The sequence below is a fragment of the Oryctolagus cuniculus genome, chromosome 2, assembly GCF_964237555.1.
Source record: "Oryctolagus cuniculus chromosome 2, mOryCun1.1, whole genome shotgun sequence".
Taxonomy (NCBI): Eukaryota; Metazoa; Chordata; class Mammalia; order Lagomorpha; family Leporidae; genus Oryctolagus; species Oryctolagus cuniculus.
Genome location: NC_091433.1, coordinates 177,253,474 through 177,270,463, shown reverse-complemented (window position 1 = coordinate 177,270,463; position 16,990 = coordinate 177,253,474). Strand labels below are relative to the sequence as shown.

General features: G+C 52.4%; 1 protein-coding gene across 21 annotated transcripts in view; it reads right to left on the bottom strand.

Moving 5' to 3' along the window:
* DTNB (dystrobrevin beta) overlaps nt 1–16,990 on the bottom strand; it is a 252,848-nt gene that overhangs the window by 68,855 nt on the left and 167,003 nt on the right. For all 21 annotated transcript variants that reach the window (XR_007918316.2, XR_007918317.2, XM_051843156.2 and 18 more), the window contains one exon: nt 16,903–16,980. Coding sequence is in view for 19 of the 21 variants with exons in the window: in XM_051843156.2 (XP_051699116.1) it covers nt 16,903–16,980 (78 nt within the window). In the remaining 2 variants the exon portion in view is untranslated. The remainder of the gene's footprint in view (nt 1–16,902; nt 16,981–16,990) is intronic.

Genomic DNA, 16,990 nt, shown 5'->3' with positions numbered 1-16,990 from the left:
GTTCACATTTTCCTTTATATTCTTGATATCCATCATGATTGTTTAAAGGTCCCTGTTGGCAAACTGCACCATGTCTGTCTGTCTGGTTCTGTTTACACTGACAAATTTTTTTCCTGGTTACAGGTCATACTTTCCAACATCTTAACTGTTATTTTTTACTGGATCATGGAAATGGTGAAGTATATTGTTGGATGTCTGGATTTTGTTGTCTTCTTCTAAAAAGTCTCAAAGTCAGTTCATTTACTTCTGTCCCAGCTTGATACTTTCAGTGTTTGTGTTCAGCCTTCATTGGCGCATCCCTAGAATACTCTTTACTTAGGGTTATTTTCACCTGCTTCTGAAGCAGAGCCTCTCTGGGGTCTTTACAGAATATCCAAAGTATTAAATGATGGCCCTCTACTCCGGTGAGTGGGAACTCAAATGTCCACAGAGCTCCTTCTGTGAGAATACAGAGAAGACTCACGGAGGTCTCCATGTAGATGTACACAGCTCTTTCCCTACACAGCTTCCTCCCTCCTCTCTGGAATTCTGCCTGACAAATTCCAGCCTCCCCAGACTTCACTTCAATATCTGTTTCTTTATCTCAGCTAGACTGCCTTGCTCTGCGTGGATCCCACACTTGTGTCTATGCAAACCCCTCCAGGCAGGAAGCTGGAGCAACCACAAGACTCTCCTCATTTGCTTCCCTCCCCTCAGGGATCAGCCCTGTACTGTTTGTTGTCTAATTTCTGAAAAGCATTTCTTATATGCCGACTAGTTTTCCAGTAACTTGTAGTGGGGCAGCTAATCTGTTACTTCACAAAAACCACAGTGGAAGTTATCTCTGTAGTATTTCATTTTTTAGAAAGATTTATTTATTTGAAAGAGAGAGAGAAGGAGAGACATATAGAGAAAGAGATTTTCCACTTCCTGGCCCACTCCCCAAATGGCCACAATCACCAGGACTTGGCTAGGCTGAAGTCAGGAGCCAGGAACTATATCTGGGTCTCCCACGCGAGTGCAGCGGCCCAAAGACTTGAGCCTCTTCCCTACTTCCCAGGCACATTAGTAGGGAGCTGGATGGGAAGTGGGGCAGCCGGAACTTGACCCAGCCCTCCAACCTGAGATGCCGATGTCACAGGCAGTGGCTTAGCCTGCTGTGCTGCAACACTGGCCAATAGCAATTTTTTTTTTAATCATAGTTTTAGAAAGGATTAGTCCACCTCAAACTTACATTAAAGCAAAACTGCTTCTTCATGACAGAGAAGTACTCTGTACAACCTTGTGGGCCACTGCAAGGCTGTCAGCTTTTAATCTGATGGAAGGTACATCAGGGTTTTCAAAAGAGGTGAGATTGGGCCAGGTCTAAGCCAGGAGCCAGGAGCTTCTTCTGAGTCTCCCAGGAGGTGCCCAAGTCCTTGGGCCATCTCCTGCTGCTTTCCCAGGTGCATTAACAGGGAGCTGGATTGGAAGTGGAAGTGCTCACATGGGATGCTAGCACTGTAGGTGGCGCCTTAACCCACTATGCCACAGCACCAGCACCGAGATAACTCTTTCAAGAAGATTTTCTGAAATGGGAGAGAGAACTGTAGGGGCAGCAAGAGGGGGAACTGAGACCTAGACAGGGTTTAGAAGAATTTTTTTTTTTTCAAAAGAGGTAATGGGAAAGATCCAGGGGAGAAGGAGGTAAAAAAGATGACACAAGAGACAGAGGGGACCAGTGTCTGGTGCTCATGAGTGCCAATGAGGTGCAGGTCTCTGCAGGGAGAGGGGGCCCAGGTGTGGGACTGACACAGGTGAGTGCAAAGGCAAAGGAGCTGAGGGAATTACTTTTCTAACTTTTTTTTCAGTGAAATAGGATGCAAAAGTTGACTAAAACTCCGTCAGGTTACAGGAAGGCTGCTACTCAGAAAGAGCGGCTTCTGCCAGATAATCAGTCACTGAAGCCAGAGTGAGAAGCATTGTTAGCAGCTGCCTATGGGAGGCAGGAAACTAAGCACCAGGAATTCCCAATAGTGTTTTGGGGTAGTGGGATGTTACATTGTTATGTATGTTATGTATGCTTTGGGGGTGTGGGATGTTACAGTGTTATGTATGTTATGTATGTTTTGGGGGTGTGTGTGATGTTACGTTGTTATGTATGCTTTGGGGGTGTGGGATGTTATAGTGTTATGTATGTTATGTATGTTTTGGGGGTGTGAGATGTTATGTTGCTATACTCACTTTCCAAGTTGTATCTGCTTTCCAAGATTTTTTAAAAAAATTTTAACTCCTAGTTTTTGATAAAATATATGTATTACTTACACATAGGTTTTGTTTTAGACATTTGTTTTCCAAAAGTAAGATCAAGATCTTATAATTCAGAATGTTTTCCTAAAAAAAATAAAATAGCTGTTCTATTTCTAAGATGTCTAATGTGAACTCAGTCCACAAAGGATGGTGATATTCACACCTAAATATGCAACAGCTCTGTTGGCGCTTCTGGCGGGAACGGGGCATCTGAGGCCACGTGCGGGGCACCCAGGAGGTGTCACGCTCCACACAGACAGCTAGCAGGCGAGACAGGCACAGCTGCTGCTTGCAAGGTGGCAACAGCCTAGCAGGAAGGAGAAGGTCACACGAAGAATTGCCAAACTGCAAACAGATTCAGTGTGACGACAGAGGACAAGGTCCTCTAGAGGATGTAATAAAACCGTACCCAACCAGCAAGCTCAGCCACAGCAAGGGCCAGGAGAATGAGCCCCAGGGCCGAAAAGGAACAATGACAGGAATACGGTTCCTGCCCAGGGCATCCCAGCTGTGGTCCTGATGGGGTCAACTGTTCTAGAAAAGCGCTTTCCCCAGGGGGCCTCCTCCAGGGGCCCCAGGATTCTGCTGCATCATTCTGGGAATGGGGCCCGGAACCCGCATTGGAGACAGGTGTGCAGGCCTCTAGAGGGACACAAAGCGTGAGAGCCGCTCTCCGGGCGTCTCGTGGTTTTGGCAGAATGTCTGGTGGTGGCGTACAAGGACTAAGAGGCACACCGTGGGGACGGGAATGAGGACGGCGGGAGGAGAGATGAGGACTGGGCAGCGCAGACAGGTGAGCGCCTGTAGCAGCTGGCAACCAGGATCTCTCAAGTCGGAGGCAGCAGCGCGCAGCAATTCAGAGCCTGGGCGCCGGGCTTTGACCGGTCCTCCAGCACTCACTCGCTGCGCGAACTTGGACAGTAACCTCTGATTTAGACCATTCGTCTATAAAATGACACAAAATGTCTTCCCCCTGTATGGTTACTTCATACGGTGTTGGGGGATTGACTAAGATAATGTCATCGAAGCCCCTGGCACGCAGCTGCAGCTGCCGGGATCCACGGGCACCCGAGACCTGTCAGATGCTCCCTGACGTGTTCTGTTCGCTGAGTTACTGTGAAGCTCACAGTCCCACACCTCCAGCCCGGACCTCTCCCCTGAGCTCCAGAACCCGGTGTCTCACGGCCTGTTCAACACCTCCCAGGGGCTGCCCTGCTGGCACCTCAGCCCTGACAAGTTCTCCCCATGCCCCCCACTTCCTCGCCTGCTAGCCCCTAAGCTGACCAGCATCACCACCCACCCAGCCAGCCACACCTGCACCTGCATCCACTTGTTAAGCTGTTGGCTCCATTTTGTTCCCACCTCCACTGCTGCCATAACTTACCCAAAATTTCACAGCACGTTTCACTTACACTACGCCAACAGCGCTCGCAACCCTCGCAACTGGCCTCTCGTCCTCCATTCTTGTCCCCTCCTGCCGATTCTTCACACCGCACTGAGCGATCTTCTAGCAGGAAATCAATTTTGGGGTGATAGGAATGTTCTAAATTGACCGTGGCGATGGCTGCACAGCTGTAGATACTAAAACCCACGGACTTGTACCTCCTGAATGGATGGATTTTCCACTGCATGAGTTATATCTCAAAAGAACTGCTTTAGAATAAATCACGGTTCCTGACAATAATTCTGAAACTGCCACACGTGCTGCCAGCGCTGAACAAACATGTGCATGGACATCGGACGGCAGGAGGGAGGGAGCTGCGAGGTGAGACCACGTGGTACTGGAGTGGAGCCGGGCCCTCCAGGGTAACTCGTGTGTAGCCTGGTGCAGATACCGAGGGACAGAGAACACCCACGGACAGGTGTTCACAGAGACGGGGTTCTAACACCATTCCCCAAGACAAGGAGCCCAGGATCCTTAGGGAGCTGCCTCATTCCGAGGCTGGGGCAGGGAATACACCAGAGGAGCCCAGCAAGCTGTGATGCTAGAAAGTTAGGAAGGGCTCAGGTGCGTAACAGGACTCAGCCTGCAAGAGCTGCCGACAGCCAGGGGCATCTGTGACGGACACTGGAGGGCAGACTAGGGCCTGGAGTTCATTGCCATGTGCTGACGCTGCTGCCGTGGGAACCCGCACCCGGGCAACGTCCGATGTCAGTCTGGAGGAAACGGGGGAGTGTAGGAGCCGGCTGTACTATCTTTTCATTTTCTTCTTTAAATCTAACACTATTCTAAAAATAACATTTATTTTTAAATTATTTGTTTAAAAAATCAAATGACCTGGTCCCCAGCTACATCCCTAATCGAGTCTCCTACATTCGTCCCTCTGGTCACTGCCTCCGTCACACCAGCCTTTTAGCTGTCCCAGGAAAAGCCCAGGTTCACTCCAACGTTGGAACCATTCTGCCCCCTAGTCCCTTCTCACACCCTCAGGGTCACCTCTCCAGAGTCCTCCCGCACCATCCCATCTAAATCGAAACCTCGCTACTGCCTGGCTCACTGGCCTGCACAGCCCTCGTCACTACGCTTACTTGCAGAATTATGGCATCTGCTGTCTCCCCTAGAGTGAAGCTACGTGGAAGCAGGGACTCACTTCCACGCAGCCAAGTCACCACCTCCTGAAAGCGCTGGCACGGATCAGGTGCTGGGGAGGTGTCTGTGTGACGAACAAACCACTCCCGAAGAGGGTGCGACTCATCAGAGAGGCAGCTGACTACAAAGGGCTCACGCAGCAAGTGGGTGACAAAGCCAGCCCCTGGGCCAAGGTCTGAGTTCACACTCCCGCTCTTTCCCCAACACCAAGTCTTCTCTGATTGGAGTTGGCCACAGTGAAGGACAGGAATAAACCGCAGGTGTCAGCAGCAGAGGGTGGGGACGCCCAACCCACGATCATGCAGACAGGTAAGCCCTGCGGACACACGGGCACCGGGGGCCCGAACACCGAGAACTGGGGGCTGACCTGCGTTTGGGAAGACACCATTTGAGGGAGAAGTTTAAGCTGCATCCTCATTTCTGTCCTTGGAGTGAGTAGAGTGAGATCCTTCTCGTGGTACCTCAGTTACTACATTTGAAACTGAAGTGTAAGTGCAAGTCCGTAACTTGGAGGTCATTACGAAGTTTTGTTACAACAGAATTGAAGAGAGTAGAACTGACTTCCGCTCCCGCAGTGTAATTCTGGCAATCACTGTTTCAGAGGAAGGGGCGCCAGTCCCAGAGAGGCAGACGGAAAGCGACCTCTCACGCACTGGGTGAGCTCTGGTGGGACGATCACTTTCTCACATCGTCCTCCTCAGTGGACGGGCTCCTCCCAGCTCCTGGCTGCTCTCTCAGTAAGGGTGGCCATCACACTCTCTAATTCCTTGGGAACTCAAACGCTCGGCCACACCCATCTCCCGCCTCACCACGCCCCTGTGCATGTTCAAGTGAGACAATGAGGATGTGTCTTGGTGCCTGTTTTCTAAGCTCCAGGGGAGCCCAATTCTGTATCGTTGATTATGTCCACTACTAATGCAGTGGATGGAAAGGCCTCCTACTCCTGATGTGTCGCTCCCCCTCTTCGTGGAGGAACGACACTAAACCCTGCCTAGGCTTCATATCCGAGTCACGGCACCATTATGTCGCTCCCCCTCTTCGTGGAGGAACGACACAGGACCCTGCACTGTTCTTTTGTCTGCTCGGCCCTCCCTAGGTTTGCTGCTGGTTCTTCCCGGGTTGGTTACCGACCCTTCCACCTCCGTGGAAGGGCGGTTCCCCCCGCCACTTTCCCCACTTCCGCGGGGGAGTGGCACACCGCCGGCCAGCTCTCTCGGGGGCTGCTCAGGTGTTCCTTCAGATAGATGTTCCTTTTAGATGTTCCTCATGCATGTTGTCTCTCTCCTCCTTTATAGTCCTCTTCCACCAATCCCAACTCGGCTGCCCACACGCCAAGTACGCTGCTCTCCTCCAATCAGGAGCAGGTCCTGCTGTTTATTGGTTGAACTGGAGGCAGCTGTGTAGAAGCTGTTTCCTCCTCTCCCAGCGCCATATTGTGGGAGAGCAGATGCATAGAATAAGTCTTAATTCCAGTAACTTAGTCTAGTCCGAGTTGCTCCCAGTTGCTCCCCACACTGATGTGATCGGATTTCATGGTTTTTCTACTCTGAAGCCAAAATCAGCAAGAACACGCTGACTTCTGAAGTAGCTGTTATTGGCTGTGAGATTCTAACGACTAAAAATAGTCTTCAGAGTTACACTGCGTCTAACATCCTTATTCTGAATCCAAGAAGAAATGAAATGCTTGTTTTTCTCAAAGGACCACAGGACTTCTGTTGTAACCATTCGATCCGTCATTACAAGAAAAGCAGCCATGGGTGATAAGTGAATGAACAGACATGGCTGTGTCCCAATAAAACTTTATTTACACAGCAGGCTGCCAGCTGAGGGCTGTGGCTCACCAATCCCTGCCCCAGTGCAGACACTACAGTGGCTGGGACGTGCTCTGCCACCTGTGTACCAGGACAATATTTGTCCTGTATCCCTGAATCTGGGTCGTTGTTAGAAACTAAACGGGCCTAGAGCCACATTAATTTTGATTCCCAACCTGGTTCTAGAGCCTTCTATGAGTTTTGGGCAGCTGTAGGAATTCACCGTGATGGATGTGCCTAAGAATGACAGCTGCATCCTTCCTCACTGTTAGAGCGACACAGGGGAGAAAGCTCTGAGGTTTACCTCTTTAGTCCAGGACCAACCCTTGGGTGCTCCTGATGCGACCGGACCACTGGGGGCTGCATGGTCCCCGCCAGACTTGTGGTTGTAAACGTTGAGGTCCACACAGATCTCAATTGCTCCTCAGTTTGGTCTGGATTCGAAGGTAAGTACGGTAACATCTTGCAGATAAAAGCCTACACAGTGACTAGGGCCAAAGCACAAGAATAGGAATCCTAAAGGAACCAAGCAAGTGACTGGGCTTTGTGGTCTAATCAGAGACCAAATAAGTCAAGTTAAAGGTTAAGAAATAAGCAGTGGTAGGCATTTGAACTAGTGGTTAAAATGGCACTAAGACAGCGGACACTGGAGCACCTCGGTTCCACAGTTGGCTCTGGCTCCAGCTTCCTGCTGATGCAGACTCCTGGAGGCAGCCATAAAGGCTCAAGTAGCTGGGCTCCTACAACACACGTGGGGGACCTGGACTGAATTCCCAGCTCCCGGCTTCCACCCAGCCCGGCTGCTGTGGACATCTGGGGAGTGAATCATCAGATGGGGCATTCTCTCTCTCTCTCTTCCCCCCTCCCTCCATAACACTGCCCAAGGAAAGTACCACTCTGTCCTGCCCTCTGTCTGTGCAGCTCATGAAGGTGAGTTTGGGTTCTCAGTCAATGACAGTGTCTTTAACGTGGCTATTTTAGGAAAGTTCTTATGTTTTAAAAAATTATTACGTGTTTGAAGGGCAGAACAGAAGAAGAGATGAATGACAAAGAGAGAGAGAGAGAAAGAGAGAGAGAGAGAGAGAGAGAGAGAGAGAGAGAGAGAAAGGGATCTTGTCTCCACTGGTTCCCTCCCCAAATGGCTGAAACAACCAGGTTAGGGCAGGCCGAAGCCTGAAGCCAAGAACTCCATCCAGGCCTCCCACACGGTGCAGGGCCCTAGGTAACTGCGCCATCCTCCACTGCTCTCCCAGGCGCATCAGCAGGAACAGCTGCCCTCATACAAGGTGCCCGCTTCCAAGCAGCACCCTAACCTGCTGTGGCACAACACCGCCCCCAGGGATAAGTCCTACCACGTTTGCTTATGAGCTTGGAAAGCAAGATAATGAATTTTGTGTAAAGCTAAGCTACAAGTGCATCCAGTTCAGTGTAGTCACAGGTAGAATTTCGTTGGGAGACAAGACTGAACTGCTCACACAGGGCAGTCAAACAACAAACACGTAGTTGTACTGCAGCTTCAGTGTATTTACTGGGTGTCTGTTATGTACCAGGTACTACCCTGTGGTGACAAGTAAACAAACATGGCCCCGTGCCCGTGAAGTGCAGTCTTGAAGACTACGCTGGCATTAGTGTAGCTGACGTTATAGAAGGACGTTTGGGGTGGGTGCTGGCATAGCAGTTAAGCCACCAGTGCACACCTGCACCCTGTATTGGTGTGCCGGGGTCTGAGTCCTGGTTTCGCTCCTGACTCCAGCTTCTTGCTAAGGCACACAGGGGCAGCAGGTGATGGATGGCTCAGGCAGTCTCTGCCATTCATGTGGAAGAACAGGACTGAGCTCCTGGCCCATGGCTTCAGCCTGATCTGGCCCCTGCTGTTGTGGGCATTCGAGGAGTGAACCAGCAGATGGAGATCTATGTCTCTTTCTCAAATAAAATAAATACATACATAAAATTAAAAACAGGGGCAGCTATTTGATGCAGCTTGGGACACCCACATTTCATACTGGAGGGTCTGGTTCAAAGCCTGGCAACTCGCTTCCAATCCGATCTCATGATAATGCATAGCTGGGGAGGCAGCAGGCCATGCCTGAAGTTATTGCCACCTACGTAGGAGACCCAGATGGAATTCTAGGCTCCTGGTTTCAGCCTGGCCCAACCCTGGCTGTTCCAGGCATTTGGGGAGTGAATCAGTGGATACGTCACTGTCTGTCTCTCAACCTTTGAAATAACATGCAAAGTAACTAAAAAAGTTTGAGGGATATCATAACAAGAGTCAGCACCTAATCCAGGACCTCAGAGAGGTCCTCCCCCAGAAAGTCACGTTCCAGTGAGGCGTGGATGACGAATGGTGGTCAGCAAGGCTCCAGGCAGAGGGAGTGCCGTGGGAACTCCTCTCCTCCAAGGGGAGAGGGCTTTCTTACATTCTGGGCACCGAGAAGACTCCAGGATGACTGAAGCTTGCAAGGCAGGGGACAGCACGGGAAAACAGGGCTGGGGAGACAACCAGGGAGCTCTGAAAGGCCCGACAGCCAAAGGAAAGAACTGGAGTGACAGGTGTTCCTGCGTCGAAAGCAGAGGAATGTCAGGACCAGACACAGCTGCTGCAAGATGAGCATCTACAGTGCAAGAGGGAGACGGGGTGGGGGCAGAGAAGCCCAGGGGTTCGGGAGGGGGCTCCGGCGGGGTGGGGGTGGGGCAGAAGAGAAGCCCAGGGGCTCTGGGAGGGGGCTCTGGTGGGGGGGGGCAGAAGAGAAGCCCAGGGATTATGAGAGGGGGCTCTGGTGGTGGCAGAGAAGCCAGGGGCTCGGGAGGGGGCTCTGGTGGGGGCGGGGGGGGGCAGAGGAGAAGCCAGGGGCTCGGGGAGGGGGCTCTGGTGGGGGCGGGGGGCAGAGGAGAAGCCTAGGGGCTCTGGGAGGGGGCTCTGGCGGCGGCAGGGGGGCAGAGGAGAAACTCAGGGATTCTGGGAGGGGGCTCTGGTGGGGGCGGGGGGGCAGATGAGAAGCCAGGGATTCTGGGAGGGGGCTCTGGTGGGGGAGTGGGGGGCAGAGGAGAAGCCTAGGGGCTCTGGGAGGGGGCTCTGGTGGGGGTAGGGGGGCAAAGGAGAAACTCAGGGATTCTGGGAGGGGGCTCTGGTGGGGGCGGGGGGGCAGAGGAGAAGCCCAAGGGCTCTGGGAGGCGGCTCTGGCGGGGGCGGGGGCTTGGAGCACAGTGACGAGATATTCAGAGGGAAAAAAAGTCAGTTGTGACGTGTGAAGCTGTGCACACATGTCTAAACTCATCAAAGTAAACACTTGGCGAATTTTCTGTACATAAATTATACTGCAATAAAGATAAAAACCAGTGACTTAGCAACTAGCTGGTTGCGTGGTAGCAGGGAAGAGACGAGGAACTCAGAAGATTCCCGTTTCTGGCTCTGGTGAGAGGTGGACCACGCTGCCCTTCTCGGCGATGAAGCAGAGGAGGAGACGTGGGTTTGCCAGGGAAGGTGGTTGTCCCAGGTCACACACACGTAAGTGAAAACATCTGTCTCTCCTTTTCAAATAAACAAGTAACTAACTAACTATAAAGCCCAGGCACACAGAATCATGTGACTGCGGCCAGGAGGCCCTGGTGTGAGTGCAGAGCAGGGGGTGGCACCGAGGGCCACACATTTCCCAGCGGAGCTCTTGTGTCCCAGGGTGATACAACAGTAACTGAGGGCAGTCTCCCGCTGCCACCACAAGCAGCAGGGTGGCAGGCATGAGTGCAGAGCCGCAGCTTCACAGAGCTCTGAGACGCCCTCACCGCACCTCCCTCAAAGACCATGTCCTACCAGGAATGGGGGGAGTCGGGGGAAGAAATCCGCTCACAGCTCCCTGCCTGTGTGCCCGCGCCGCACTACGTTGTCCAGCACTGCCCCTTTCTACCTGGAGCCCCATCCTGGTGGAATGGGGAGGGGGTGGCAGTCCTGAATTTGCCCAATGACCTCCTTCCCAATACAAAAAAATCCTTACCAAATAAAAATCGTAATGAGAGAGAAAACACGTACCGCTGCTGCTTCTCTCCGGGCTCCCTATCTATGCCTCCTCTTCCTTACGTAAGCTCAGTGAGGTTAAGCACCCTTTGCCAATCAATGGTTGGGCTTAATTCACATAAAATTCCAGCCATCAGTCTTACTTCCCATATGTAATGTCATGCAATAGTGTGTGTGTGTGTGTGTGTGTGTGTGTAAAACAGAATAGCTTCCTTCTCGTTTATTTCTCTGATCTGGGTAGAATAAACAGGCTTGAAATAGCTGGGAAAGCAAAGCGCTCCCCGAGCACAGGAGGTACTAGAGAGGGGACTGTCCCTGAATAAGGCCTGGGGAGCCCTCGCTGTCTGGAAAGTAACTGTAATGCAATGATGCATCTAAGACGCTCTGGATCACAGCAGGAGAATGAACAGGTGTCCGGGAGGGCTTCCTGAACTAACCGAGGAGGAAGAATTAGACGACAGAGGCAGGGAGACGGGAGGTACTCCAGGCAGACATGGTGTTAGCAGCAAGCTGCTTGGGGGAACTGCAGGTGCTTTTGAAAGCAGTTGCAGGTGGAGAGGGAGGCTGCGCAGGCCAGCGAGGGTCGGCCCGGGAGTGGCTGGAGAGCCGCTCTGAGGCAGCAGCAGTGTCTTCTGGAGGAGCTGCCGCCGCCAGCTGCACGTGGCTTGTGAATGCCAACTCCAACAGACTCAGCCACGGGTCCAGGCTCAGCGGGCACGGGCGGCTGGCACATGGCTTGTGAATGCCAACTCCAACAGACTCAGCCACGGGTCCAGGCTCAGCGGGCACGGGCGGCTGGCGGCTCCTGTCCTGGGTAGCACACTGCACTTCCGTGCTCCTAGAGGTGGTGCAGAAAGGAGCGGCCTTACCAGGATAGCCGCCTTGCCTCGCGGAGCCCTCCCTCTGGCTGCAAGAAGACTGGGGTTGGGGCGAAGTGGGCAGTAGACTGGGGTGTCCTGAGAAAGGGCAGACATGTCTCAGCACGGATTTTCTTTAAACGTCTGCTTTACTGGCCAAGGTAAGCCGGGGTGTTTTTAAAGTTTGATATTAAAAGGAGAGGAAAACATCTACGATTAAACGCCGTGGGTCTAAGCTGGCTGCACAGGACCCCAGCCCTGCCTCAGGAACCTTTGCTACACGTGCAGCCACGGTACTGAGTTAACACCTCGAGAGGAGACGAGGTTAAGGGGTGTTTCCAGTTAAAAGCCTCAGGGCATCTGTGAAACTAGGCTAAGAAACCCTAATGAAAGAGAAGGCGTCTAGTCTCTTTTCCATGGACTTTTTGAAATGCCCCAGAGAAAGAGACGGTGGAGAGAGAGACAAGGGGCAGGAGCGTGCAGGCTGGCAGAGAGAAGGCTGTGTGTGCGTGGCAGGCTCTACTGGCCACTCGCACGCCCGCTGCTGCTATCCCAGGGAGCTGGAGCATCTGGGTGACAGGAACTCGCTGTGGCTTGACCCCTCCATGTCCCACGGGATCCTCTAATCGAGCTGACTTTGCTTCTTCTGGTCAGAATTGTCCTCTTTGGTCACAAGTGCAGTAACTCGAGTCAGGAGGCAGCCTGGCCACCTTCTTCCTCAGCCCCTCACACCCAAAACCTACAGGGCCCACCTCCATTTCCCAGATCCACAATCTCTGCACCCTCGCAGCCCACAAGCACCGATTCCGAACCTGCCCGCCCCGGCCCTGCGCGCTCTCCCGCAACACCTGTCATGCCTGCCACCTGCTCGAGCTCGGGACCTTGCGCCTGACGGGGGGACGAGGAGGCTGCTGCTCCGATGCTTCTGTCCGCTTCAAGTTTTCAGACTCCACTTTTTAAGCATGGACTTGGAGACGGCCGAGCTTTTTGACTGTACTGCTGAGTTTGAAACGGGGCAGGGTTTACAACCTTGACTGGAAGCGGACTCCGGGCCTCCGACACCTGCTGCAGCGAGGGCCCTGCCGTTCCCGGCAAGTACGGGTTCGTTTCCAATGACTGCCTTTCCCTCTTTCACAACACAGTTCTTGAGAAGTCACAGGTGCTGGTTGTTTCTGGAAACCCTCCTGCGTTCTTGCTCGTCAATGAATGCTATATTCCTCATTTCACAGCTGGGAGGCGAGTCGGTAGACGGCGGCTGCTTCCGGCCTGACCAGTTTCCTGCTTCCCTTCTCAGTTTCCCCGACATCTCTGTGGCCCTCCTCTTTCTGAACTGAAGCAGCCAGCAGAGAGCAGTCCTTGTTGGGCTTCTCTGCTCCGCGGCTGACGAGTTAACAGCCTTTGAGCTCAGTCCAGAAGCCACGTTCATGCTGGCGCACAACTCAGCCCTTCACGGGGTTGTTTCTGCAGCTCAGAAGTGATGTTTACACGGTGATAGCTTCTGGTCCTTCTTGTGAAGCACATGTTACAGTAAAAGAGCCCTAACTGACAAGATCCTGCTCTTAAGATCCCTGGCAGTCGGGCCCACGTTGTGGTGCAGCAGGTTAAGCTGCCGCTTGCAATGCCGGCATCCCATATGGGCACCAGTTCATCTCAGCTGCTCCACTTCCAACCCAGCTCTCTGCTAATGTGCCTGGGAAAGCAGTGGAAGGCGGTCCATATGGGATGCCGGTGCTTCAGGCCAGGGCTTTAACCCACTGCGCCACAGCTGCTCTGGGATCCTTGCTCACCTGATGTCCCTTCCTTCCTGCGCTTGCCTATGCCTTGTGGGTTACTGCCTTGAAAATCAGATCTGAAGACCTGACACTGCAAGAGCTGTAACAAATACCAACTAAATGCACAAAGCAAAAAGGATTCCTTATGGAGGTTTTTGTTATTGCCAAAGTCACACCAAATTCCCACATGGCTGTAAAGGTTTTATTTACCAGTTACTAAAGCTAAAGCTTTAGAACACAATATAAATTTTTAAAAAGTTAACATTGTTTCCCATATTGGCCTGAATATAAGGTTTATGACTTATTTTTCCTTTTTTTTTTTTTTTTTTTTTTTACAGGCAGAGTTAGACAGTGAGAGAGAGAGAGAGACAGAGAGAAAGGTCTTCCTTTGCCATTGGTTCACCCCCAAAATGGCGCTGCGCAGATCCAAAGCCAGGAGCCAGGAGCCAGGTGCTTCCTCCTGGTCTCCCATGCGGGTGCAGGGCCCAAGCACTTGGGCCATCCTCCACTGCACTCCCGGGCCACAGCAGAGAGCTGGCCTGGAAGAGGGGCAACGGGGACAGAATCCGGCACCCCAACTGGGACTAGAACCCGGGGTGCCGGTGCCACAGGCGGAGGATTAGCCAAGTGAGCTGCGGCGCTGGCCAAGGTTTATGACTTTACAAAAATACAACATGAGTAGGTGTTTGGTGCAGTGCTTAAGGGACCACCTGGGGAGCCCACCGCCTGTACTGCAGTGCCTGGGTTCAAGTTCTGGCTCTGCTCTCGGTCCAGCTTCCTGCTAACGCACACCCTGGGAGGGAGCAGGTGGTGGCGCCAGTACTCGGGTCCCTGCCACCTATGTGAAAGACATGGATTCAGATCCAGGACCCTGGCTTTAGCTTGGCCTAACCCTGACAGATGCAGGCATTTGGGGGAGTGAACCAGTAAACAGAAAATCTCTCTCCTCTTTCTCTGTTGCTCTGCCTTTCACATAGATGAAAATGAGTAAGTAAACATTCTTTTCAAAGAATGGAGCCTAAAGGTTAGTCCTTCTGCCGAGGCAGCTGTGTTCAGTATTGCATTGCTTCCCAGTCCCTTCTTTCTGTCTTGTCAGGCAGGAAAATGCTGGCCAGAGAGATGCGCCCTCTGACATCCGGCAGCTCCTGTCAGTCACTGAGTGTGGCACATCCCATCTGCCGCCCCGTTGCTCAGCACGAGTGCTAACATGGCAAACGAAGAGAAGAACTCAGATGCAGGGGCCAGCGCCATGGCACAGCAGGTTAATCCTCTGCCCGTGGTGCTGGCATCCCATATGGGTGCCGGTTCTAGTCCTGACTGCTCCACTTCCCATCCAGCTCTCTGCTATGGCCTGGGAAAGCAGTAAAAGATGGCCCAAGTGCTTGGACCTCTGCACCCACATGGGAGACCAGGAAGAAGCTCCTGGCTCCTGGCTTCGGATCGGCGCAGCTCCGGCCATTGTGGCCAGCTGGGGAGTGAACCAATGGAAGGAAGACCTCTCTCTCTCTGTCTCTGCCTCTCACTGTCTGTAACTCTACCTTTCAAATAAAATAAATAAAATCTTAAAAAAAAAAAAACCTCAGATGCAGTGAAACCCTACTTAATGTATGGTGCTCCTCAAGTTAACAGGAAACCTACGGGGTGGGTTTTTTCAATTCCTCACCTTGTCCTCCTGGCTCTGAAACAGAAACATCCTGGACTCGGCGTCTAGGGCTAGATGCTGTGGGTGTTTAACATAAAACTACAGAAGCAAGGGGTGCTATAAAACCTAGGCAGGTGGGAGAGGTTGAAGTGCTCATACAGTGTCTTGGTTCCTCCATGAGAGGGCGTTACTCGTGAATTATTCTGTGTTTCTCTCACTTATTCTCTCGTTCCAATACAAGCAATATAGTAAATGCTCACATAAACCCTTCAAGATAGATCTCACTGTCCCCAATTTATAGGTAAAAGCTGAAGATGGGGGCTGACATTGTGAAGTAGTGGGTTGAACTGCCAGCTGCAATGCCAGGATCACACATGAGCACTGACTCCCAGCTGCTCCACTTCTGACCCAGCTCCCTGCTAATGTGTCTGGGCGAGCAGCAGAAGATGGTCCAAGTGCTTGGGCCCCTGACACCCATATAGGAGACCTGGATGCGGCTCCTGGCTCCTGGCTTTGGTCTGGCCCAGCTCCAGCTGCAGATGTTTAGAGAGTAAACCAATGGATAGAAGATCTCTCTCTCTCTCTCTCTCTCTGCCTTTCAAATAAATAAAATAATTTTTTTAAAAAAAGCTAGAGAAACGTGTTCAAGGTCAGGTGAGAACCAGGATTCAAGGCAAGACAGTCTGGCCCCAGCACCTGCACCCTGCTGCACCACCCTTGAAGGAAGCGGTCCGGCCGTCTGCGCTAGCCCTGTCCCCACGAGGCTGTCAGCGGGTGCTCCTGGCTCAGTGTCCCGGCTTCCAGGCCGACACGGTCGTCCCGTCAGGTTGCTCTGCTGAGCCCGAGTCCCCTCTTGCCGGGAGCCCCACCGCTGACACCTTAGCTTCCTCCCAAGGCCACCAAGCCTGCTTGATGATGACAATCACTGGAACACTTGTCTAAAACGTGGAGGATTGTCTAAACTGCAGGATCCGGCCTCGGAGACTCCTGTTTGCTGGGTCACATGCAGCCCAGGGCATGTGCATTTCTTTCTTTTCCCTCCCTCCCTCCTTCTTCTCCTTTTTTTTTTTTTTTTTTAATATTTATTGATTTATTTGAAAAGTCAGTTACAGAGAAGAAGAGGCAGAGGTAGAGAGAGGTCTTCCATCCACTGGTTCACTCCCCAGATGGCTGCAATGGCTGGAGCTGGACCATCTAAAGCCATTGACTGGTACACGGGGCACACAGCATTTTTTCTCCAGGAAAGGTGGGAAGGCGGGGTGGGGTGGGGTATGGATGGAATGTCTTTGTGGACCTTTCTTTTTGAGCAATGAGTCTTAGAATTCTCTGCTCTCGTCATGAACAGCTTAGATCACACAGAAATTAAGCCGTCTTACACAGTTCTGTTAAACCCTGCCTGAGAGAATCTTGGAGAAGGGTAAATTAAACACAGAGGAGAGAGGAGTCCACAGCACTTCTGCTCTGAAGGACCCTGAAGCAAACCCCTGTGTAACTGAGAGAGGGCCCAGGCTTCTCGACTTCCACATTCATAAACAGGATGCAGAACGATCAAGGCGGATGTTTTCCCAGGGATTAATTCAATTTACAGAATCCCACCAGAAAGCAGGAATGGGCTCTGAGGCTCACAGAACTCAAAGGCAAACCTGCTGACATTCAGGATGATCAAGAACACTTTTCATGGTGACAAAACCATCTCAGCCCTGCCTCCCGTGCCTGCCTCTGTCGCTCTTGTCACCGACGACACCTTCGCCCCAGGAGCCACGCAGGCCAGACCGGCTGCTCTCTATGTGAGTCCGCAGGGGATGCACAAGAGCGGAAGCAGAAAATCCTGTTCAGAGACAGTCACGGAGGGGCGGGCAGGACAGTCCTGCGGGCACTGGGGCCACTTTGCTTCTCCGGAACTCCTGTGGGGGGCGCTGTGGGTCATTGCCAAGGGAGGAGGCTACATACCTCTTGGTGGGCGTGGGCACTCCGGAGGACGTGTGGCTAACCACGGTGTCATTCATATTAGTCAGAGGGCGGGGAGGACTGAAAGAAA